This window comes from Chiloscyllium plagiosum, unplaced genomic scaffold, assembly GCF_037043375.1.
Source record: "Chiloscyllium plagiosum isolate Xiang-an unplaced genomic scaffold, Cpla_swu_hap1 HiC_scaffold_28, whole genome shotgun sequence".
NCBI lineage: Eukaryota > Metazoa > Chordata > Chondrichthyes > Orectolobiformes > Hemiscylliidae > Chiloscyllium > Chiloscyllium plagiosum.
The window spans coordinates 23,034,468-23,060,100 of record NW_028270166.1 but is presented as its reverse complement, the minus strand read 5'-3'; the positions used below and the strand labels follow the sequence as shown (position 1 = coordinate 23,060,100).

At 38.7% G+C, this 25,633-nt stretch overlaps 1 protein-coding gene across 1 annotated transcript; it reads left to right on the top strand.

The window, feature by feature from the left end:
* Positions 1 to 361: 361 nt before the first annotated feature.
* On the top strand, positions 362 to 24,687 carry cactin. The gene is made up of 10 exons (XM_043721173.2): positions 362 to 1,139; positions 2,993 to 3,088; positions 4,551 to 4,696; positions 5,974 to 6,136; positions 10,073 to 10,187; positions 15,444 to 15,636; positions 18,432 to 18,554; positions 20,027 to 20,149; positions 20,908 to 21,176; positions 21,886 to 24,687. Exons 1-10 carry the CDS (start codon positions 558 to 560, stop codon positions 22,374 to 22,376), a joined length of 2,301 nt encoding a protein of 766 aa, XP_043577108.2. The 5' UTR covers positions 362 to 557; the 3' UTR covers positions 22,377 to 24,687.
* Positions 24,688 to 25,633: the final 946 nt, after the last annotated feature.

Sequence of the window (25,633 nt, the reverse complement as noted above, 5' to 3'; positions counted from 1 at the left end):
AAAGGTTGGATCAATACCTGTACTGTGATAAAGTTATCAACTCAGAACAAATAAAAACATTTACAACCAAATTTATTCACAGCTTTATAGTTCTGAAACTAATTCATTATATGGTTACTCTAAAGAAAGTTAGAGATAACTTCAAATCCTTTATTATTTACATTTATATATTATTATTATTATACAGCTCTAGAGTGGATGTATCCCAAATCCATGCCTTCTTGGCTCAGAAGTCCACTCTACCCAATCCACAGCTTCAAACACAGACACTGACTGACTTCCGGCAGGTGCGTGACGCATTTAGTATGCGACCGGAACCAGAAAAAGGACCTCAACAATTACTACAGGGACTTGATTCGTTTTTTTTTAATCCCGTGACAATTCGCCGTAAAGTATTTGTTTTATTTCGTGCTTTGTTACCGCGAAAGAAACACTGGATATTGTTTCTCTTTGACGATGAGTGAAGCGATTGATGGAGTGGGTCAGGCGGATTGTAGTCGGAGCTGCGCCCGCGGGTGAGACAGGACCCTTATTGAGGTGTTGACGGTTGGAAAGCGATGAGTTCCAAGCGGAGCCGGAGCCGGAGCCGGGACCGGGACCGGGACCGGGACCGGAGTCGGAGTCGCAGCCACTGCCACTACAAGAGGAAGGAGAAGCGGCGCCGCTCCCGGTCAGCTTCCCGGGACGGGAGATGCAGGAGGAACCGCAGCCGGAACCGGAGCCCGTCTCCCAGACGGTTAAAACCGCGCTCGTCCCCCGCCCGCTCCAGGAGCCGGTCCCGTTCGCCGCCGCTTTCTCCCCGTCCTGCCGCCGCCGCCGCCTCCTCCTCCTCCTCCTCCTCCTCCTCCTCCCTATCCCCATCCCCATCCCCATCCCCCTCCGGCAGCCCGAGCAGTGTAAGCCGCTTGCTGAGCCTCCAGGAGAAGCTGAGGCAGAAAGCCGAGAAGAAGCAGCAGCGAGAACTGGCCAAGGCCATCGAGACCCCGGAGGAGAAGCGGGCCCGCCGCCTGGCTAGGAAAGAGGCTAAAGAAAGGAAGAAGAGGGAGAAGATGGGCTGGAGCGAGGAGTACATGGGCTACACGAACGCGGACAATCCATTCGGAGACAACAACCTGCTGGGCACCTTTATCTGGCATAAGGTTACCGTTAATTGTCCCGCACACATTTGCTGCTGAATGTCAGGTTCTGAACTCTAGCCGCCCTTCGTTCAGGGTTGACACTAATCTTAAAGCTGTCCTGCTCATCATCATAATAATGCTCAAGATTCATGGGACGTATCTTATGCTCCCAGAGGAGGAGCATAAGTTTGGAGGCTGGAAGGTCACTGACGTAGGGGGCTGGAGGAGGCTTTCCTGTCTCCACTAGAATTAAATTTGGGATGGGAACGTCGACTTTTCTGCCCTGCCTCCATTTGAAGCCCTCAAGTGACCCATTGAGGATCATCTATAGGATGCAGTACCCTGCCCCTAGGAGTAACTAAGCTGCATGAGGGCTTTTGACTATGCAATGTAACTAACAAGTTAACCAATTTCGGCAGTTTATTAAACTGAGGCTTGTGAAAGGTCCCTTGATCAGAAGCATTCAGTGTTTGTCAAGAGATTGGACATGGAGTGGGGATTGTCATTGAAAGTTAACATGTACACATGCACACAAACTTGATATCTTTGTCCTGATTGTTGTCCTATCAGCAGACATAACCAACTCTGTGGCATTGCCAACCTCTGGGCAGCAGCTCTCTCTGGGGGTGCATCTTGAGCCTTATTTTCGGCCCTATTACCAGCTCTCTAGCCAGCTGAGGAGAGCCTTGCCTTCGCAGCTAGACTCTGCCCTTGGTATGAAGGAACTTGAATTTATTATTCAGCTGCTAGAAAATGCTTTTCATTCAATGAAGCATTCTTAGTGTTGTTTAAGGTTGCACTGTAGGAAATAACTTGTACTGAAATTCCCAACCTTGTGATTGAATTGGCATTGAACCTTCTTAACTACCCAAAATCATCTATAAAATGTTTTAAGATCTTGCACTCTTGGAACTCTGGCCTTGTGGACATAATGAATTCCTTCAGTTTTCCATTTGTGGTTGTGCCTTCAGCTATCTAGTTCCTAAGGGTAGAATTCCATCCTTAAATCTCTGTACTTCGTAAGAAATGACTTAAAAAGATAGCAATCTACAACTAAGATTTTGGTCTCCTGTCCTAATATCTCTTTGTGGGTCAGTGCTTCGTCAGGTTATGCTCCTGTGAAACGTGCTAACACATTCTGTTCATTAAAGTTGTATTTTTCTATATTTGCAAATCATTGCAGGAATAGCAGTTGTGTTTTTAAAATTCTAATAGATAACATTGTAAATATTTTCTAATCATCCTGGTCAGTGACGTTATGACACACCTCTGGAGCAGGTGGCACTTGAACCCATGTCTTCTGTTTCAGAGGGAGAGACACTACCAGTGTACCAGACGCAGTCCCTCGATAACATTGCATTGTAACAGATCTAAAGGAGTTTTCATCAAAGATAATGCTTCCTTTGAGATCTAATTGACTGAAGTCTCCTCTGATTGAGGTATATAAAATGCTAAAGGGGGTTGACAAAGTTGATTGAGAAGATTTTTCCTTGACAGGCAATCTAGAACAAGAAGTCAGAATTTTAGAATAAGGAGTAGCAGATTTAAAATGGAGATGCGAAATTACTTCTTTCAAAGAATCATGAGCCCCGCAATGTAGTGGATAAAGGGATTTTGAGTAAAGTTTGAGGAGTTGGATGGATTTTTAAGCAGTAACGGATGGAAGGGTTATGGAAAGCAAACAGGAAAGTGGAGTTCAGGTTGCGATCAGCCATGATTGTATCAAGTAGCAGAGCAGGCTTGAACGACTGAATTGCCCATTCCTGCTTCAAGTTCATACGTTTGATTTTATAGATTTTTCTCTATGTTCAGAATAGATTGTGGTTCAATAAATGTTACTGCTTAAAACAAACTTTTCATTTCTTTCATTATAGGCTCTGGAAAAGAAAGGAATTAGTCACCTAGCTGAGAAAGATTTAAAGGAGAGAAACAAGCAAATTCAAGAAGACAATCGCTTGGAATTGCAAAAGGTATCGGTTTAATATCTCAATGTTCCACAATCTTCCATTGCAATCACACCTTGTGTTTTGCATACAGGAGTTAAATACATTTCTCAGCCATTTTTTCATACTGGTTAGTTGTAACTGACTGTTTGTTTGGAAGTTAAAGTTCATGGGATGTTTTTATTAAGAAGAGTAATTAATTAAATATAGTCTGTAGTGTTTTTCTTAAAATAAAATTCAATTAATGGTGTTACCTGAAATGCGAATGTCACTTGTTAGAAATTGACTCACCTCATTCTAAACAACATTTTCCATAAAGTGATTGCTCTGAAGTTTTTTGTGTTTAATATTATTCTTCGTCTTAGTTTAGTCATTTGCAAATTTTAAAATTGTCCCCTTCACATCACAATTAATATATTGCAGAAAAAGCAAAGATCTCAATACCAACCCCTTGGGAACTCCACCACCAGCCTTACTCCACGAATAATATCTATGGACCATTAATCTCTGTTTCTTATTGTTCAGTCAGCTTTATGTCCGCATTATTCGTAACCCTTTTATTCCATAATTTATAATTTTCCTCAAGTTAGTTGTGTGGCGCTTTGTCAAGTATCTTCTGGGATTCTGTGAATACAGCAAATGAGAGCAGGAGAATGGTATGAAGTTTTAATCATTTGGAGAGCCAGTGCAGTCACCATGGCCCAAAATGGCTCCCTTCTGCACTGCAGCTTTTCTGAGATTCCATAAATATGTAACACATTGATTCTATTTTGCTGCATGTTTCTTTTATTTGCTTCTGTTGGTTTAAGATAATATTAGAAGGTTATTTAATCGTCATCGACAGAAGGTACGTGGAGAAATTTCTTCTTAGTTAGCCATAAGTTGCATTGAAAGAAATCCAAACTCTCTGCGCAGTTGGTAAATGTTGGAAATTGGTTATTGGAACAACTGATTAGAATTTGGTTTGGAGTAAATTTTTGTCTGCAAACATGAGGGTGAGTTATAGAGTAGAAAGTGAAGGTGATTCATCATCTTTCCAATTTCATATATCAATTCAAGATCAGAAAAGCATGAGTGTATTGAAAAAAACCTTGTTTTGTCAGTACTATTTTGACGGATTTCAAGCTTGTCAACATTTTTTTACATTTAAAAATTGTTAGCATTTTATCAACAAAATTAAACTTGTTGACAAACTAATATCAATTTTGTAGAAACAGTTTCAGTGAGAGTAAAGAATAAATAGAAACACATAACCGATTTATGGAACAAATTTACACTTCTAATGTAAACATAAAACCGATAAATCCTTGTCCTGTAAATGAATAATACACATTCGATAAACCTTTCATATGTGAATTAAAGAAAAGAGCTAATTTATGAACCATAATTTGGATCATTAATTTTACATGCTTTTGGTTGTGCTAAACTGTTTTATTTGGCCAATGTGCTTTTTGGTAAAGAGTTCTTACACATTCTATTATGGCTGTAGGTAAAACAGCTACGTCTGGAACGAGAGCGGGAAAAGTGCCTACGGGAACAGGAATTGGAGATGTTACAACGCGAGAAGGAAGCAGAGCATTTTAAGACCTGGGCAGAACAAGAGGATTATTTCCATTTACAGCAAGCTAAACTGAGGTAAACAAAGCAAGTTTTATTTTTGGCAGAGTGCATTGAAACAAGCTATTCCATATTTTTTACATTGAAAATGTGTAGTTCTACCTCTATTAGAATATCATTTGTTCAGTACGGGCATTATCATCTGTATTTCTAGACAGAAAGTGAAGTGACAATGTTCCTGGTGAGTTTTAGTACATTTTTAGAAATAATACTTAAGGAACTCCAAACATTTATATGTTATGTATGTTTGTTTTTAAAATACTATAACAAATTTGCTGAACTATTCAAAATTAAACCTAAGTGGGATTTTTATTTTTGTTTGGCTTGTTTATTTTAATAATCAATTCTGATAAGTTTACTGTTTGATCTGCTGCTGAATCTCTTTCTCCACTAAAGAATTCAACAAAAACAGAAGGTGCTGAAAATGCTCAGCAAGAAGGGCAGCATTTGCCGAGGAGAGAAATATGAGACAAACTTTTCAGGTCAGTGGCCTTTCGCCAGAATTGAATTCTGATGGAAGGTTGACTTGAAGTGCTAACTCTCTGCTTCTATCTTCAAAAACGCTGCCAGAACTGTTCAGTGTTTCCAGTATTTTCTGTTTTTATTTCACATTTCCAGCATTCTAAATGCCTTTCTTTTAGTTGAGGTGTTCGACCCTTGTAAAGAAGTGGCAGGTGACTATGATTGTCCTTTAGAAAATAAAAATAAAATAAACAAGTACAATGCACCCTTTAGCAGCCATGTGAACTTTTCTGGAGGCATGTGTGCATGAGCCATACGCCACTTTTCACAAAGATTTATTTGTGGATTTCATTGACTGGGACAGTATTTATTGTCCAAAGGGCAGTTAAATGTCAATCACATCAAGAATCCAGAATCACTAGGTCAGATCAGGTAAAGGCAGCAGATTTCCTTTCCTAAAGGTTTTTAATGAACATTTTGAAAGTTGGGTGAGATAAGGTATACACTTTAAAACCAGTCACCATGGATAATAGTAAAGATGATCAACTGAAAGTCAAAATTAATTTAAACGTTTATGCTGTATAGCATGCAAGTGTTAATTTGGTCTTGTTATGCAGATCTGAATGGGTTCCTCTGGAGCTTGGAAAGTAGAAGTTTGTTTGTGTAATGTTATGCTTCATTCCTGCAATCTATTAGTTTATTTCATCTAATACTTCTATCCACCTTTTATACAGTGTACAATATAAAATAAAAATATATGAGTAATAGCATACTTCATGTTGATTTATTTATGTTAGTGAGAAGGTAGCTGTCAATTTGTTCTTCTGTTTTAGATCAAAGATCCGCATTTTAGGAGGCAGAGCCAAGCCAATTGACCTTCTTGCAAAATACATCAGTGCAGAGGATGATGATCTAGCTGTAGAAATGCATGAACCGTATACATTTCTAAATGGGCTGACTGCATCAGACTTGGAAGATCTTCTTGAGGATATCAGGGTATGTCCCAGTTCATGCCCTCTTCTTTGGTGATGTCTTGATATCCTGTCACTGATTATTCTTTTTTTTATTCACTTGTAGAACGTGGGTGTCACTGGCTGGCCAGCAGTTATTGTCCATTCTTAGTTGTCCTTGAGAAGGTGGTGGCCAGCTGCGAACTTGAACCACTGCAGTCATGTGTGCTGTAGGCTGAGCAGTGCCCTTGGGGAGGGCATTCCAGAATTTTGACCCAGCAATAATGAAGGAACAGTGATATACTTCCAAGTCAGGTTGGTCACTAGCTTGGAGGGGAACTTTGCAGGTAGTGTTGTTCCCACGAAGGTTCTTATTTAGTTTGCTCAAGTATATCAAACTGCAGGTGATTCGCCACCTTCTCAAGGCAACTATGGATGGTTAATACATGACGGCATAGCCAATGACATATGCATTCCCTGAGAATCTTTTTAAAAATCTTGCTATTTTTCTTATCAGAATGCTAGTTTTGACATTGGAAAGTATTCCAGCACACTCCTCATTCCAAATACTAGAAGTATAGAAAGTTTCTCACAGCTACTTCTAACTGCAACTATCATACTGTAGTAATAGTAGAGAACTGCATACAATAACAACTTTGTAAAACCTTGGAGCCTGCTCCACTTTGTTTGAAATTTTGTTGCTTGGGAGAAATGTTCAAATGTTGAGATGGTACTGAATAATTTTAACAAAATAGGAGCAGATCTGAAACAGTTTAAAATAACATGCATCAGTATTTCTTGTAAAGTGTAGTTGTCTCAATATTGAGAGTCCACTAGTGTAGTCCTGATGTTGGGAGATGACATTTATTGGTCCTCTTCAGTCTAAGAGCTGATCAGCTCCAGCACTGATAAGTAATCAAGATAAAAGCATTTAATTGGCTTGTCTTTCAACCAACTTGCACTGTCAAGATTTGTCTGAGAGGGTGTTTCAGATTTGTGTTAAATAATTGATCCCCAGAACTTTTAAACTGTATTGAGATACGCCACTAGATGTCACAGTTGCACTAAAGTTAAATTTTCACAAAATGTGTAAATTGCTCAAAACACTTTACAAACTTAAGAATTTTGTGGGAAATTAAATTTATGAATAGCTCAAGGTTTGCTACCAGACGTTTGAAGACATGGACGGAAAGAATTCTGAAAGAGTGAGGCAGCAATGACTGAAAGTTTACAAGTATAACAAAACTGCCTTGGAATGTTGTGGCTTTATGTTATAGCTGTTTCAGATCCCTCTTGTCCTCCCCAGTGATTTATCTTGCACAGGTTGAATATTTTCAGTTGTTAAAAATTAAACTTCCTATTACGCTGTCACTCTGAGAAGGGTCCAAAACATGGAAAGAGAGGAAGACTACTTTTTTTTAAGAATAAGCAAATCATGGCATGTTAAGTGATTCAGCTGCCCAGGGATCACATGAAGATGGAGGAGTTCTTTCTCTGTAGGAGATTCAAAGCTTCTATGATCACAGTTGTGAATGGTGTGTTTCCTGTTTGGTGCAAGGGTAAAATGTATCTCTGAACAGATGCATGATATTTTGCACGAAGAAGTAGAATAGTTGGAAAGAGGATTCTTATGGTGTAGTGTTAGTGTCACTTCCTCTGAACCAGGAGGCCTGGCTTCAAGGCCTACCCACTCCAGAGATGTGAAAACATCCTTGGACAGTTTTATTTTAAATAATACCGAGCATAGCCAGAAGTTATGATCCACGTTGGAATCCACAGCAAAGATAGGATAATTTTTTAGAGCTATCTTTCAGATAAAAGAGAATCAAAATCTTTTATAAACCTATGAAAAGCAAAGGAATTGTGAAACCTGGTGGGGACTGAAAAGAGGAAGTTTTTTTGTGGAAACATGGACACCTGAGTTAATAAATGTGCATTTCCCACCCATCTTCACAAAAGGTCCATGGGAAGGCTTTAGAGAACATTGACTACTTCCAATACCTCGGAAGTGTCCTGTTGACCAAAGTAGCTATTAAAGAAGAGGTCCAGCATTGCCTCCAGTGTGCTAACACAGCCTTCGACTGTCTGAAGAAAAGGATGTTCGAGAATAACAGCGTCAGATCTGACACCAAGATCATAGTTTACAGAGCTGTGGTGGTTCCTGCTCTCCTATATGGCTCTAAGACATGGACTGTCTACAGCGGGCACCTCCAGGTGCTGGACCAGTACCAGCAATGTTACCTATGCAAGATCCTGCAAATCCCAGGAAAGAAAGATGCACCAATATCAGTGTCGTTGGTGAGGCCAACATCCTTAACATCAAGGCACTGACCACCTTCTGTTCACTACGATGGGCTGGGCACGTTGTCTATAGGACTAACATGAGATTCCCCAAGCAGATGCTCCACTCCCAGCTTCGAAATAATAAGTGAGCCCCATGTGAACAGAGGAAGTGCTTTAGTGATACCCTCAAGGCCTCACTGACTAAGTGTAGCTCCAATTCCCACAGACACTTGGGAGTCGCTGGCCCAAGATCGTCCACAGTGGAGGAGCAGCATCTGGGAAGGCATTGAGCACTTCAAGACTTGCCATTGGGGAAATAATTGGAAGGCAGGCGAAAACAGTAAAAGGAACACACTGCCATACCAATGCCCCACCCACCGTTTCCCATGATCACCACTGCCTCAAGTCTAACAGAGCCTGCGGTAGTTACATCGGTCTATACAAATACTGCCTGTGAGGGACTGCCGATGATAATGACAAGGGACCGCTGTCAGGTAATTATGATGAAGTTCTCTGAAGCAAAAGGAATATTGTAGAGGCCAGAATATTGGAGGTTGGCTAACGTGGTAAGAACAAGACAAGGAACTATAGACCAGTGAGCCTGACGTCGGTGGTGGGCAAGTTGTTGGAGGGAATCCTGAGGACAGGATGCACATGTATTTGGAAAGGCAAGGACTGATTAGGACTGAGGGGTGACCTTATTGAGGTTTATAAAATCATGAGGGGCATGGATAGGATAAATAGACAGAGTCTCTTCCCTGGGGTGGGGGAGTCCAGAACTAGAGGGCATAGGTTTAGGGTGAGAGGGGAAAGATATAATAGAGACCTAAGGGGCAACTTGTACCACCCTGTGTGTGATAATGTATGGAGTGAACTGCCAGAGGATTTGGTGGAGGCGAGTACAATTGCAGCATTTAAAAGGCATCTGGATGGGTATGTGAATAGGAAGGGTTTGGAGGGATATGAGCCGGGTGGTGGCAGGTGGGACTAGATTGGGTTGGGATATCTGGTGAGCATCGAGAAGTTGGACCGAAGGGTCTCTTTCCATTCTGTACATCTGTGATTCTATCACGATTTAAATAATACGAAAGTGAATAACTTCATACTTAACCACATGATGATGCATTTGCCAAGTATTTGCCCACTTGTTCAACTCAATTACTTTGAAGTTTCTTCCCGTTCACCTCTCTCAAGTTTCTTGGTTTTGCGTCATCAACAAACTTGGAAGTATTATGTTGATTCTCTCAGCGAAATTGTTGATGTATGTTATGAATACCTGGGGCCCTAGCACTGATTCCTGTTATACGCCACAAGTCGCCATCTTCCACGGTGAAAAAGATCTGTTTATTTCTATGGAATTAATTCAGTTGGAAGTGGATGTGTGTGAAAAATTAATGATGGCAGATTTCTGTTTGGTCATGAGGTGTGCAGTGGTTAGCTGTTTTAGCATTCACTGTCAGTGTTCACACATTACTGGTGGGTGTGTATCCCTTTGGATTGAGTTGCTGTGCAAATATTAATTAGACTGTGTTAATAATATTTTGAACACTCTTTGTGTAGATAAACTTCAAAGGGAAACATTTCAGTAATTAGACTGTGACATGATTTAGAAATACAAACATTAACATTATGCATGGTCTAACTACATGCCAAGTTGAAGATCCTTGTGAGACTGACCGACTTTTATCTTTTCTCTAAGGTCTATATGGAGTTAGAGCAAGGAAAGAATGCTGACTTTTGGAGAGATATGACTACTATTACTGAGGATGAAATAAGTAACCTGAAAAAACTTGAAGCTTCTGGAAAAGGACCAGGTAAATAGAAAGAAAGTGGCCAGTTTGAATTTATTTAAGCTGATTCTTATGAACAAGTTATGTTACAAATTTGCAAAGCTAAAACTTTGTGTGCGAATAAATATGCCTTGGTCACTTCCCAGTCTCAAATTATTTAATTTTTGCTATAATGTAGATTTCATACAAAAATTGGAGTCGAAATAGACCATTTGGCCTCTTGAGCCTGCTCCACCGTTCAGTATGATCATGAGTGATCTGTTTTGGTTAAAGTATCATATTCCCATCGACCCACGATTAACCCTTGATTTCGCCTACCTAACCAGATTATCCACCTCTCTTTTCAAGATAGTTGCTGATGCTGCCTTTGCCCATTTCTGAGACATTGTTCAAATGTTACACAACCACTGGAAGAAAAAGAGGTCCTCGGTTCTGAAAGGGCAATAAAACACAAATAATTTTAAAGTAGTGTCCCAATCTGATCCACATCCACCTTGTCAAGGCCATTCATGATTTTGTATACTTCAATCAAGTCACCTCTCACTCTTCTAAATTTGTTTTGAAAACCAACCAGCCTGCCAATGTATTCTCATAACGCAATCCTTCATTCTATATACCAGTCTAGTAAACCTTCTCTGAAACACTTCCAACACAGTTACATCCTTCCTTACATAAGGAGACTAAAACTGCACGCAATATTCAAGATGTGGCATTGCCAATTCCCATTATATTCTTCCTTACTTGTGTGTTCAATTCTTCTCATAATAAAGGATTTCTTGATTACATGCTATACCTGCATATTAACCTGTTGTGACTTGAGCACCTACATCCTTCTGCACCTCAGAATTCCATGTGGGTCTCCATTTTAAGTAATACACTGCCTCTTTTTTTTATTTTTCCTACCAAAGTAAACAACTTCACATTTCCCCATATTATACTCCATTTGCCAGATCCATGTCCCCCACTCAACATTTCTATGTCCATCTGCAACTTCTTTATACCAATCTTGGTGATAACCAATCTAAGTCATTTATATAAATTGTAAAACGTTGAGGCCCTGCAAGACCAATTGTGCATTCACTTTGTTTTCTGCCAGCTGAAAGAGGCTGGGGGGACTTCAGACCTATTGGGCTGACACTTTTGCTCTTTCGCTCCCCTCATCTGCCTTACTCTCAGTAACATCCTCCTGTCTCTGACTACTGACTAAATCTGATGACCTAGGCAGTGTGATACAAAGAATATGATTAAGTTTCCTCCCTCCTGTTATGCATCATGGTGTCTGTTCTTCAGCTACTACCTCATAAAGTCTAAGCTGAACCTGCTTGAACTTCAGACTCCTATTGCAGACCTGTTTGCCCTGGGTCATGTTGACATACCGGACTTCCCACATGCTGCAGACTTGACACATCATCAGAACTGCCATTCTTAATGAGTTTTAATTATTTGATCATATGATTTACTTGTGTTACATTTTATAAATACTTTACCTCCAATTTATGTACTATGTTAAAGTTTTTGAATGAAAAAGACCTTAACCACTTTTCAAAAGTCACCAAAACAACCATTTTCAGAAAACTAAAATTAGAACAATATTTGATGAGCTATTTTGTTTACTCAAAGTCCCACCAATCAATTTGGGATCCAAATGGGGAAAAGAAAATGCCTTCCTTGGCTGAAAACTTTATCCAACAGCATGATATCTAGTTTTAAAATTAACCGGTTGACACCTGTAACAGACTGGTCTGTAGTATGTTAATTGAATAATTAAATAATTAGGAGTGATCCAGGGAAAATTATATCATCTGGAGTGATCACTGATCTGGTCATGTCTGATGAGGAATTTCTGTGCAGTACAGGAATACTGTTAAAACATTTCCTGTAATAATAATAAAAAGTGTTTTTTTTTCTCTGCCAAATGAAACTCTGTTTTCAGAAAGAAAAGCCTGTCATTTCTATGTTGAACAGTGTGTTGGTTGTAATGATTGGTTACTGTGTTTGTATTTGTCCATTTCCAAACCTAATTTGTGCTGTGAGACATCCAGGTAGTTTTGTATTTCTTGTCTATGCATTGCTGCTTTAGAAAGCTTTACAATTATTTTTGAACCTATTAATTATTTCCTCCCTGCACCCTTTCAGACTAAGCATACTTTGTATTTAAAACTGTTACTTCCCAGGTTTAATTTGCATATTTGTGTTGTGAACTCTTTTAATGTGTATGAAGTCCCAGCCTTCCAGTCTCTCTGTTTGCGTTTTCCGATCTGTATCGCGCCTAGGTTCCTAGTGCAAGTTCTGAGTTCAGTCTGCCTCCCTGAACCAGCCTATACTCATTTCATTTTCTGAAGTTCCTGATACGTTCATTGTCCATTAGCATGCAGAGAAACAGTGCAGCAACTCCTAAATGTTTGGAACTGAAAAAGAAAAAGTATTTGAACCAGAATGTTAAACTAATACTCCTGGTGGAGCAGGTTGTGATCTGAACACCAAGCAATGGTTAAGGAGGTCAAGCTTAGTATGAGAAACCACTTGTAGCAAGGCCTGTCAGTGACCGAGAAATACTGCTAATGCCAGCATGTTTTATTTTTCTTTGTGGGAGTGCTTTCCAATTAGACTCAAATAGACTCATGTGCAGCAGCTTAGAGCTACGCAACATGGTTACAAGGGGAATGAACCTGTATGAAACAGTGAAAAGCAATGTAAGGATAAAGTATAAGGCTTGAGGGCTAGAGAGAACCAAACAAACTGAATAAAGGTCTCCAATATAATTTAATGTTCACTGTGAAGGATTTTGTTGTTGAAAACCCAGATTCATTTTTGTTTTCTTTGAAGGGACTGTTGGGAAATGTATTTTTGTAATCATGTCGACATGTTAATCATGTTGTAGTTGTATTCCAAGAATGGAGTTCTTTGGACCCAGTCATACCAAGTGTACTAATGTTCTTAAGGAGAACACCCCAGAACGCATGCTGTTGTTTCGCATGGCTTTATTGAGTTCAGTATTCCATTTTTGCTCTCTCTCGCTCTGTCTTCCCATGTTTTTGCCCCTCCTTCTAATTAATAGTTATGATAGCACCATACAAGCTTCCATAATATACAGGATCTGTATTTTTCAGCTTTTTAATCAACTTTTAATACTTGATCAAATCAATATAGGTCTTGTTCCAGACAATCTCAAGATTTATCTCTCTGTTCTGACTTCCATGGCCCCCAAGACTGACCAACATTGTAGAATGGTTAGGAAGGTTAGTTCGCATGGAATCCAAAGGGAGCTAGGCAATTGGATACAAAATTGACTTGAAGGTGGGAGATAGAGGGTTGCCTTTCAGACTGGAGGCCAGTGTGCCACAGGGATTGGTGCTGGGTCCACTACTTTTTGTCATATAAGATCCACATCCAAATACAGGGGGTATGGTTAGTAAGTATGCAGATGTCACCAAAATAGGTAGTGAAGTGGATAGTGAAGTATAATGGGACCTTGATCAGAGGTCCAAGGAGTGGCAGATAGAGTTTAATTTAGATAAATGAGGTATTGCATTTTGGTAGACCAAATCAGGATGGAACTTATATGTTTAATGGTAAGGTCCTGGGGAGAGCTACCGAAAAGTGGGACCTAAGAATACAGGTACTGAGTTCCTTGAAACTGGAGTCACAGGTAGAGAGGGTGGTGAAGGTGTTTGGCGCACTTGCCTTCATCGTCAGAACACTGCTTATAGGAGTTGGGATGTTATGGTGTGGTTGTATGGGACATTAGTGAGACCACTTTTAGAATACTGTATATTCTGGTTTCCTTTCTATAGGAAAGATGTTATTAAACTTGAGTGTTCAGAAAAGATTTACAAGAATGTTGTTGGTGTTAGAGGATTTCAGTTATGGGGAGAGGTTGAATAGACTGGGTTTTTTTTCCTAGAGTATCAAAAGCGGAGGGAATGAACTTGTAGAGCATTATGAAGGGCATGGAAAGGGTGAATAGCCAAGCTTTTTTTTCCCCTAGGGTGGGGAGTCCAAAACTAGAGGGCATAGGTTTAAGGTAGGAGGGCAAAGGTTTTAAAAGGACCTGTGAGTAACTTTTTCACACAGAAGGTGGTGCATGTATGGAATGAGCTGCCAAAGGAAGAGGTGGAGCCAGGTACAATTACAGTTATAAGATATCTGGATGGGTATATGAATAAGCAGGGTTTAGAAGTATATGAGCCAAATGCTGGCAAATGGGACTAGGACAGATTGTGATGTCTGGTCAGCAGGGACGAGTTGGACTGAAGGGTCTGTTTCCATGCTGTATGATTCTATGATTATGAATAGGCTTTTAAGGCTTAGCGATGTCCAGAATGTAATACAGTTGGTTGCAGGTAATTGACCTTAAAGTGTAACCTGACTCAGAATGGGCTGCTCATGATCTCTGGACAAAAATTGTACTTTTAACTCTTTGCAAAATTCTAGATTAAGGTTTAGGCTATTAAAATAAATATCTTCCTCGTGTCATGTTAGTTCATTTGCCATTCACCTACAATCTGAGTCCTTTGGTCCTTGACGCTTCTACAATACCAATTCTACTCTGTCCATACTGCTGATTACTTCGAACACTTCTGTTACTTAGATGAATTGATAAGCAAAATATTTAAGTTTTGAGCTGCTGCATTCTGTTCATTGTTTAAAACATTGCATCCCATACTTTATACCAGTGTGACCCCATTTTGAAACTTGAAAATTAATGTGATCATTGACTGAGAACTGAGACTGCAGGGTTTCAGCTGATATAACTCTGTCAAAATTCCATAGTGGTCTGCTGTCTCAAACCTTACAAACTATTTGAGGTCTTGACCCCCACTTTGGAGAAGCTCTGACTTAAAATGTCCATTTATCTTCGTTGATCATTATACAACACACGCATTTTGTTAAATGTGGTTCGTAAGCTTTGTAAGATGTGATAGCATATGAAAACCATCTTGGTTTTATGCAATTGCTTCCTCTGTATCTACTACACTGCTCAGGTGGCTATTGAAAGTAAATGGTTAATTGAGTCCTCAAATCGACTCTTGCAGCTGTGATGGAGATATACCTTCAGCACAGAATAGAAAACAAATAATAGTACAGTAACAAAAGCATTAGGTTTGATATATCATGCATGGCTTCTGGGTGTGAACGTTCTACTAGATGATAGCAGTGCTTGTGTAAAAATTTTAGTGGCAATAGTAGATATGTTCCTTCCTCTAGAATTTTGTTCAGTGCTAAATGATTAAAGAATGCTGTTTCTAATTCACTGTTTTTCTTTAAATTCTTGTCAAGGAGAGAGAAGAGAAGGAATTAATACTTCAGTGAGCACTGATGTCCAGTCAGTATTTAAAGGAAAAACTTACAACCAGCTTCAAGCGTTGTACCTGAACATTGAGGCAAAGATCAAAACTGGTGGTTCAAATCTGGACATTGGCTATTGGGAATCTTTATTGCAACAACTCAAGGCATATATGGCCAGAGCCAGGTAGGACTGAGCACAAGGGACAGAGGGCACTAAAAAAGGATTCATAATTAGTGGCATTTATTTTTTGTTGAATGCAGTGGGGCTTTGCAGTGTATTATGGATTGCTGTGCAACCATGCTTTTCAGAGAGGCTGTTGGTTAATCGGTATGAAACTTTTGACTCATTCAGGTCTGCTTTTCTATGGTTCCAAAGGTACTGCTTGGTAGAACTCTACACATTCTGGAGTACTGTTGGCATTGGATGATACATATTAGTATGTATATGTGTGAATGTTACAAACACATAAGCAATGGAGCCCTTTTACATGAGCTATGGATTGCCCAAGTTGTCACTCCTCATATATGAACTTTGTCCAAAGGCAATCAGCAAGCTTTTTGTCCACTAGCCATCCTTTACAGAAACTGCAACAGGCTATTCAGTGCATCATATCTCAGTATATAGCCTACACAAAGTGAAGGTATACAAATAGCCTTTAGTTGTATTTATCTTCCATGTCACGAATAATTTTTGTCTCATTCAGTTCTTTAAGTTGTAAATTTATATGGTGCACATATAATGCAGTGATTATGATTTCCAAATTCTGGAATTGTCCAAACATTGGAAAGTGGCAAATATGCTGCTATTTAAGAAAAAAGGAAAGAACAAGGAACTACAGACCAATTAATCTGACATTACTCATTAGAAAAATATAGGAATCCATTATTAATACATGGTAACATGCACTTAGAATTCTATAACTTGATTATACCAAATAGAAGTGGTTTTACAAAAGTGAAAGAATGTTTGATAAATCTGTTTCAGGTTTGAGAATGTAACTATCAGTGTATAACAGGGAACTAGTGGGTGTAGTACTCAAAGTTTGTGAGAAGATTTGTAGCTCGGGTGCTCATTGTTGTGGTTCTGTTCGCCGAGCTGGGAATTTGTGTTGCAGACGTTTCGTCCCCTGTCTAGGTGACATCCTTAGTGCTTGGGAGCCTCCTGTGAAGCGCTTCTGTGATGTTTCCTCCGGCATTTATAGTGGTTTGAATCTGCCGCTTCCGGTTGTCCAGTTCCAGCTGTCCGTTGCAGTGGTCGGTATATTGGGTCCAGGTCGATGTGCTAATTGATTGAATCTGTGGATGAGTGCCATGCCTCTAGGAATTCCCTGGCTGTTCTCTGTTTGGCTTGTCCTATAATAGTAGTGTTGTCCCAGTCGAATTCACGTTGCTTGTCATCTGCGTGTGTGGCTACTAAGGATAGCTGCTCGTGTCGTTTCATGGCTAGTTGAATTAGCTACCAACTAACCACGAAACGACATGACCAGCTATCCTTAGTAGCCACACACGCAGATGACGAGCAACATGAATTCGACTTGGACAACACTACTATTATAGGACAAGCCAAACAGAACAGCCATGGAATTCCTAGAGGCATGGCACTCATCCACAGATTCAATCAATTAGCACATCGACCTGGACCCAATATACCGACCACTGCAACGGACAGCTGGAACTGACAACCGGAAACGGCAGATTCAAACCACTATAAATGCCGGAGGAAACATCACAGGAGCGATTCACAGGAGGATCCCAAGCACTGAGGATGTCACCTAAACAGGGGACGAAACGTCTGCAACACAAATTCCCAGCTCGGCGAATAGAACCACAACAATGGGTGTAGTACATTTGGATCTTCAGAAAACATTTGTTAAGGTGCTGCACAAAAGGTTGCACAAGGTGAGCTAGTGGAATAATATACTGTATGGATAGAGAATTGATGAAAGGACAGAAGACAGCAAACGAACAAAAGAATCACTTTCAGGTTGGCAGGCTGTTGACTAGTGGAGTGCTGCAAAACTCACTTCAGGAACGTCAACTATTTAATCATTTACATTATCATCCTGGAAACAGTGTTAATGCATCCAAATTTTAAGACCATGCAAAGCCTGAAATGTTGGGAAGTGATGTAATTGACTTTGGCAGGTGGAAGAGAAAATGAGAATATTTTTCAAATAATGTGAATTTATTAAGTGGTAGTGACTGGAGAGATTTGGATGAACTTGAAAAGGCAATATATATTTGCTGATATCCAAGTACAGCAAGCATTAAGGAAGACAAATAGTAAATGATTTCTATTGCAAGGGAGTTGAGTAAGAGTGAGAAAGTCTTGCTGCAATTATATAAGAGCTTTAGTGAGGCCAAGTCCGGAATACCATGAACAGTTTTGGTCTCTATATCTAAAGAATGCGTCTGAGGTGAGGCAAAAAAAAGTTAATTTTGAATTGATTCCTGGAATAAGACCATTGTTTTATTATTGAGATTAAGTCTAGTGGGCCTGTACTCTGAAATTGAGAAGAATGCAAGGTGACCTCATTGCGGCCTGTAAGATTCTTCAAGGATTGACAGTACAGAATTTGGCTGGAAAGTTTAGGACTAATGCCATTATCCCTGGATAAAGTATCAGGTCACTTAACAAGATGAGGATAATATACTTCATTCAGATGGCTTGGAATTTTGGAATTCTGTACTCCAAATACTGTGGCATTGTGGATATTCAAGACAGAGATCCATAAATGTGTGATTTTAAGGGCGTCAAGATGTCAAGGCAGGGTAGATAAATAGCAGTGAGGCGAAGACCCAGCTGTGATCTTATTCGACAGTCGAGCAGTCACAAGCAGTCTTGCTTCTGTTTCTTTTATTCTTTATCCTAATGAGACATTAAATGGTCACAGATTTGTCCTTTTTATTTTTTCTGACATGTTGTTACTTTATTTGGATGAACTGTAACATATTTTGTATTTGTGATGTTTCTGTCAGACTACGTGAAAGGCATCAGGATGTGTTGCGTCAGAAGCTTTACAAACTGAAGCAGGAGCAGGGAGTGGAAAGTGAACCCTTGTTTCCCATTCTAAAGAAAGAATCAGAGTCTCCCAAGGAAAAGTATGTATTCATGCTGTTCAAGGTCTGTCTTCCATCTGGTTATTGCAGATAACAAGAGCACTTAGAATCACTTTTTGTTTGATAACTCGAATTAACCTAATTTCTTAATGTAGGATCATTGTTTAGAAGCTATCACACTAAATGTTAGTATTGCCACATGTTGGAGACAAGATTAAATGTGAGTGAGCCAGGTAAATTCAACTTTCATGATGTTCATTGCAGTCAAATGTGCATTCTACTGACCACAAAGATAAATGGAAAAAGAACAGGTTAAAAGTTTTTGATCATAGTAAAACATTTTGAGTTTCAGATGTTGATGAACTGGTGATGTTTTATTGTCATGGTTTTCGATGTTCTCCTATCCACTGGATTACAGCCTTGTTATTATTCTGATTATTAACTTTCAGGATGGTTGAGGGCAACAGGATGATTTCATGTTAATCAAGATCTTTGATTCCATTCTGTACTTTCATGGAAATTGTTTTTGAGATACCTATGGAAACTATGTTCTGTGTTACAAGTGATTGATCTCAGTAGGCTTACTTGAGACAGCTACATTTTATAAATGCTGTCTTATTCTCATTTACTTGTGTACTCAGAACAGAGCAATCTGTCCTCATCCAACAGTTGTAATACAGAGAACCTTGTTCTCAAAAAAATGGAGGAGTTTCTAAACAATGTGTGGCTGCAGGATGATTCACTCAATAGCATTGTCTATAAAGACCTTTTTTAAAAAAAACCTTGTTCTTTATTGACACTGGAGATGAAATATCTTTGCTGACCACTACCATCTATAAATGGGCTTTCCAGCAGATACATGGAAAACCATCAGCTGTAAATTTGCAGTGTCGAAATCCTGGAATTCCCTCCATAATAGTATTGTGGGCATACCTAATGCACATGGCCTGTGGCATTTCACCAAGGCACTGTCCCAAGGGCAACTAGGGATGGCCCAGCTAACAATGCCAACATCCTATAAATGAGCTCCATGATAAAGCAAAATTGAAGCTACTATCAGTTGTACTGATTCTGCATCCAATACTACTTTATTTGAAGCATAAAAATAACTAATTATATGAAATGATAGGGTTACGCTGATTATTAATTTCAGTTGAATTGCTTTGGCATTATTTCCAATTAAATATTTTGGCACCTTACACTGCTGTGAAGTATTTGACCCAAATAGTAATTTTACACAGGATGGTGAACTGTTAGTTATTGTGGAATAATTTTATTCCTCTTCGATCAGAGATTGACTGATCTAGAAGTGGCAGTGCAATGTGGGAAAGCTTTATGTCATGGGATTGTTGAATTTGAATCTCCCTCTCTAGGGAGAAAAAAATTTCTTTTTTTATTCTTGTTACATCTATCTATAAGAAGTAACAGAAAATGACTAATGTCAATGAAATAAACTCGAATGTATTTTTGTACTCTACAGTTTGTTTATCTGAATATTATTTTGTTTTCATTAGAGTTGACGAAACAGGTCGAAATGAATTACATCAGAATATTTGCGTGCTAAAGCAAAATCAACAAGTTGAAAATGAGTCATTCTTCGCAATTCCAAATAAAGAGCCTCCATTTCCCAAGGACAGGTACATATCTTTGTTCTTTAAGTTTCTGTGCTGTATGTGCCTGTTCTGGAGACCCAGAAGTTTTAACTACCTATTTTATGGCCTGTTGGTGTAGACAGCAATTGAATTTTGGAATTTATTAAGGCAGCTTCACACAGTAAACATTAGCAATCTTGTCAGTCCTATGCCTTCAGTCACAAAATCCTTCCTCTTGGAATGCCCTCCATCCTTTTTTTTTTACCTTCTGTTATATTTCTTTCATAACTTTTGTGCTAGTGCTGAATAATCTTTAGTTTCATGCTTTCTTGCCTCTTGTCTGCCTAACCTCCCTGTAACTTTGTCCCTTTCCTCTGGCCCTCTGCTTGATCCATACAGATACTTTAGTTTAGAATTCCCAGGTATAAACATAATTTCTGATGTTCAGAATTTGTTATTTGCTATATCAACCTTACATTATACTCAAGAAAGCTGATTTCTTTATTGGCCCAAAGACCAAACTGATTTTGTGTTTTGTATCCTTGAAATAGCCTTCCAAATTGTAGAATAGCAAATAGTTGTACGAACAGCTGGGGCAACATGTCCTCTGAATTGAACAAAATAAATCCAAAAGAAGAATCAAATGTGTTTATGCATGTTTTGGCAAAACTGTTCCTCTTTTCCTAATTAGCCAGCCATTAATGATGGAAATATTTTGAAAGTGATTCCACTTTGATGGTTTTGAGGCTCTCCAGCTATCATTTCTAAAGAGTGAGATTCTGATTTTTAACTATATCCTGCAGATCAAGTGAAAACAAGGAAGCACCGGGCACTTCTGCCTCAGGCACTTCAGAACCAAATGAAGATGATGAGAATGCAGAACAGGAAGCTGAAGGAGAGGCAGTGCTTACTGAGGAGGATCTAATCCAGCAAAGCTTGGATGATTATGATGCTGGCAAATACAGTCCTAGGTTACTCAGCCCTCATGAATTACCTATGGACACTCACATAGTAGATGCTGAAGAGGATCTGCAAAAATTAATGATGGCAAGGCAGCAATTGCAAGTGACAGGTAAGTGAATGATCTGTTGACTAAGCAATCTTCTGAAATCTGGAATTTTTAAAATAAACTGTTGCTTTGCACTGTAGCTATTTTTCTAATTATCTTCATGAAATGCAGTATTTGCAGTTAAGTTTTTACGAATTACACATTGTTCCACACCAGAGCCTCTGAAATGTTATCTTTCCTTGGCCAAGGTTTTCGATGAAAAGATTATTTCATTTCATGTGTATCTGTTCTTGAAGGTCAACCTTTGTTCTGACATTCCATTCTGACAGTCTGTTTTCAGCAAAGTAAACTGTTTTCAGCATTATCTCAATAAGGATGCCCTCCCAACCTATTTGTGATAACCAGTAATTTTTTTATTTGTTAAAATGATTGCACTAACAAACTTTATTTCCTATTCTCTGACTTAGCTAGCAGCTTCTTATTTCTGTATCCTAACTGTGTTCCTCAAATTCTGAACAAAAAGAAAGAGGGGAAAGTACAATTATGATTGAGTAAGATATGTGCAAGCTGTTCTTTAGTTTCTAAGCATCCATTCACAGCACTTTAACGTACTACAAGTCATGATTATTGAGGCATTTTATATAATCGGGATCTGTGCTTCAAATTATCTATTTTAGTGATTATAACCTATAGTTTATTCAAGTAATTAATGTTTGCTTTGTTAGATTGTATTATCTTCTGCTTTCAGTGTCTGGTTTATTGTTTTGTGTAGGTGATGCTAGTGAGAGTGCTGAAGATGCTTTTGTACGCAAAGCCAAGGAGGGAATGGGAACTGACGAAGCTCAGTTCAGTGTGGAGATGCCCTTAACTGGTAAAGTCTACCTTTGGGCTGACAAATATCGTCCAAGGAAACCCCGCTTCTTCAACCGTGTTCATACAGGCTTTGAGTGGAACAAGTACAATCAAACACATTATGATTTTGACAATCCTCCTCCAAAGATTGTCCAGGGTTACAAATTCAACATATTTTATCCAGACCTTATTGACAAAAGAGCAACCCCACAATACTTCCTAGAGCCGTGTGTGGACAACAAAGACTTTGCAATTCTACGCTTCCATGCAGGCCCTCCATATGAAGATATTGCTTTCAAAATTGTGAACCGTGAGTGGGAGTACTCTCACCGGCATGGTTTTAGATGTCAGTTTGCCAATGGGATATTTCAACTATGGTTTCATTTTAAAAGATATCGTTACAGAAGATAGAAGCTGCTGAGTAAAAGGATATGACTGTTTATTGTGTATTCATTGCATTCTTTTCTGAGATTGTCGACCAGTTATGAATGTTGCAGAAGACTATAAAACCGTGTTCTCAAACAAGACTGAAATACATTTTTCATAATGATGAGAGATAAATTTTAATCCCTTCTATACTGTGATTTTTCTAGTAAGTTTCTGTGGTCATGGGAATGCAAGCTAATTATAAATTCATAATACTGCCCCGCTGTAAGAACGAAATCTCCTAAAATGACTTTGTATCATTTGAGGTATATTTGTGTTGTTCCTTTGATCTCTATTGCAAGAACTTGCAAGTTCTTTTTTCCATACAATTTTTTTTAGTAGGAATATAAACATTGGAGTAGGCTGTTTAATCCCTCAAGCCTATTGCACCATTCTTGAGATCATGGTTAATCTGCAATTCAACTTCATTTGCCTGCTTATGTTCCATATCCCTTCATATATCTGGCGATCAAAAATCTATCAAACTCTCTTTGAAAATTAATAATTTATCTATAGAAATTCTCTTCAACAAATGATAATTGATATCACCCTTTGAGTGAAGAAATGTTTTATTATTTAGTTCTTGATAAGTCGAGCTTCAATTTTTGGACTGGTCTTTTCTCCCTCAACCCCCTCCCACAGCCCCCAATCCTAAACATTCTGACTTGTTTTTTCCCCATCAACTCCAGTTGTCACCCTTAATATCTTAAAGCTTTGATTAAATCATCTCTTGGCCTGCTAAATCTCTAGTCTCTTTTCATAAACATTATCTTGATTTACTGTTCTGTGAACTGACACAGCCCTATAATGTTTTGTCCCATGCAACATTACATTGAGATCCTGACTTGCCATAAAATATCTAAATATATAATCTTGAGTGGTGTTATTGGCAAAGGAAGACTCCAGTTCTGTAAATTCAGGATTCTCCTGTTCAACAACTGTTTCATCAGTTGGTCAGTTTTCACACAGTAAGATTCCACATGCCTCGATTTATAGATATTTGTAGTTAGTATTTTTTTAAGGGATAAATGCTAGTGCAGTGTTTTTGCTGAATAAAGCTATGGATTGTTTACATCCGCCTAAGCAGGGAACGTATATACCTAATCTGTATCAGTTGAAATTTTGTCATGCTGTCTATTAGCATTTTGCACTTAGAGCTTATAAAATAGGATAAATATTAGTAATTGGTTGAAATTATTTACCTATCAAAACACCAAATATTGTAATGACTTTGATTTTTACCACTACTGTTGTGTCTTTGAACCAATGAAGAACGAAAAGCAGGAAGCAGAGTTAACTTGAATTGACCAGTTTTCCGAAAGCTGTTATTAACTCAACAATAGTCACAAAAGTGACCAAATTGCTCAAATTACTCCGTGCAATTTTTGTCTGTCATTTCTTTTCAGGTGACCGTACACAACAGGCAATAATATTTTACATTACTTTTTTTAAAAAAGAAATAATTCTAAAAGAAGTGAATAAAATTGCATATAAGAATAGTTGCTATGTGATAGAAATTCTGCCAAATGTCAGCTTTTCTCGCTGTAGTTTCAATTGGAAATGCACTTCTCATCCTGGAATTTTCAGCTGCGGTCAGCAAGTTCTTTTTGTGCATTAAATCAAATGTTTCTGCTCCAGTGCTGTGAAACTATGATCCAACTGCATGGAAGCTCAGTGGTTAGCACTGCTACCTCCCAGGTTTGATTCCAGCCTCGGGTGACTGTCTGTGTGGAGTTTGCACGTTCTCCCCGTGTCTGCCTGGGTTTCCTCCGGGTGCTCTGGTTTCCCCCCCACAGTCCAAAGATGTGCAGGTCAGGTGAATTGACCATGTTAAATTACCCATAGTGTTAGGTGCATTAGTCAGAGAGAAATGGGTCTGGGTGGGTTACTTTTCGGTGGGCTTGTTGGGCCAAAGGGCCTGTTTCCACACTGAAGGGGATCTAATCTAAAAATTTATAATCTGTGTCACATGAAAATAAGATGAAAAGGACTGAAATTTTTATTTTTCTTCCTGTAAAGAAATTTTGAGAGGTGTATCGTGCAATTCACTGTTTAGTTTTTTTTTCATTAACCATAGTAATTGTTGCAATTTATTATGAACATTGACTAAAACAGTTTAAAGTCATCTTTTCAGCATATTGTACCGTTTTCTTGATGATTATCGATGATTAAGTCAGCAAAAGCTAAAAATTCCCTAGGCAGTAAGGCAAAAGAAAAATGTATTCTGATTCTAGAAATAATTCCAGGAAAAAAGGGTTATAAAAATTTTAAATAAAAATTTTACTTTTTAATGGTATCTTGATGAGTCTTGTCCTGTGGTACTTTCAGCAACACAATTGAGAAATGTTGTTGTGGTAAGCTTTTCATTGGAATCCAAGCTAATTAGCGATACTTCTATCTCGGTTCAAAGAGTGGCGCTGGAAAAGCACAGCAGGTCAGGCAGCATCTAAAGAGCAGGAGAATTGATGTTTTGGGTGTAAGTCCTTCATCAAGAATGACAGGCTTATGCCTGAAACATCGATTCTCCTGCTCCTTGGATGCTGCCTGACCTGCTGTGCTTTTCCAGCGCCACACTTTTCGACTCTGATCTCTAGCAGCTGCAGTCCTTACTTTCTCCTAGATACTTCTATCTAACCTAGTAATGACAAAGGAGAAGGACATTCCAGGGTGCAACATCGCAGTAAATAGGAACAAATTAGGTCATATCAATCAATTCTGAAGTACAGCAACATACATTGGCAAAAGCAAAATTGATATCTGATTGAAGAATTAGACCATCAAAGTGTATTTACAAAACAAAGTAACATTCTAGGGAATATCAGCTTGAAATCAAGAATCTTTGTTCAAAAATGTTATGTCTGGTCAGGACTGAATAATGAAAGTGAAGCTTGGAACAATGGGAAATGGAGCAAGAAAATCACAGCTTTGAAATGCCATGTTGACAACCGTTCCAAAGCGTGAACTAAGGTTCTAAATAAGAACAAATAAGTACATGCAGAATAGTTGGTGTGTAAAATTGTCACCAGAGGATTAATGGAAGGCAAGCAAAAGGCTAACAATGAAATAATGAAACATTTAAAGATTACCTAAACTAAAACTTCAAAAATGAGGTCATGCAGTGTTGCTATGAAAGTTTAGAGGATCGTGTAAAGTTGTGCCATTTGATATGGCACTTAAAAAATGATGATTCCTGGTCCAGTGCAGAGAATTCAAAATTCAACAAGGGTGGGAGATTTTACTTC

Excerpts from the sequence above, each read along its gene's own strand:
- cactin (XM_043721173.2), top strand. The coding sequence starts at position 558 with ATGAGTTCCAAGCGGAGCCGGAGCCGGAGCCGGGACCGGGACCGGGAC. Across the intron at positions 3,089-4,550 it reads ATCGCTTGGAATTGCAAAAG|GTAAAACAGCTACGTCTGGA; the intron begins GTATCGGTTTAA and ends TTATGGCTGTAG. Across the intron at positions 18,555-20,026 it reads TCAGAGTCTCCCAAGGAAAA|AGTTGACGAAACAGGTCGAA; the intron begins GTATGTATTCAT and ends TGTTTTCATTAG.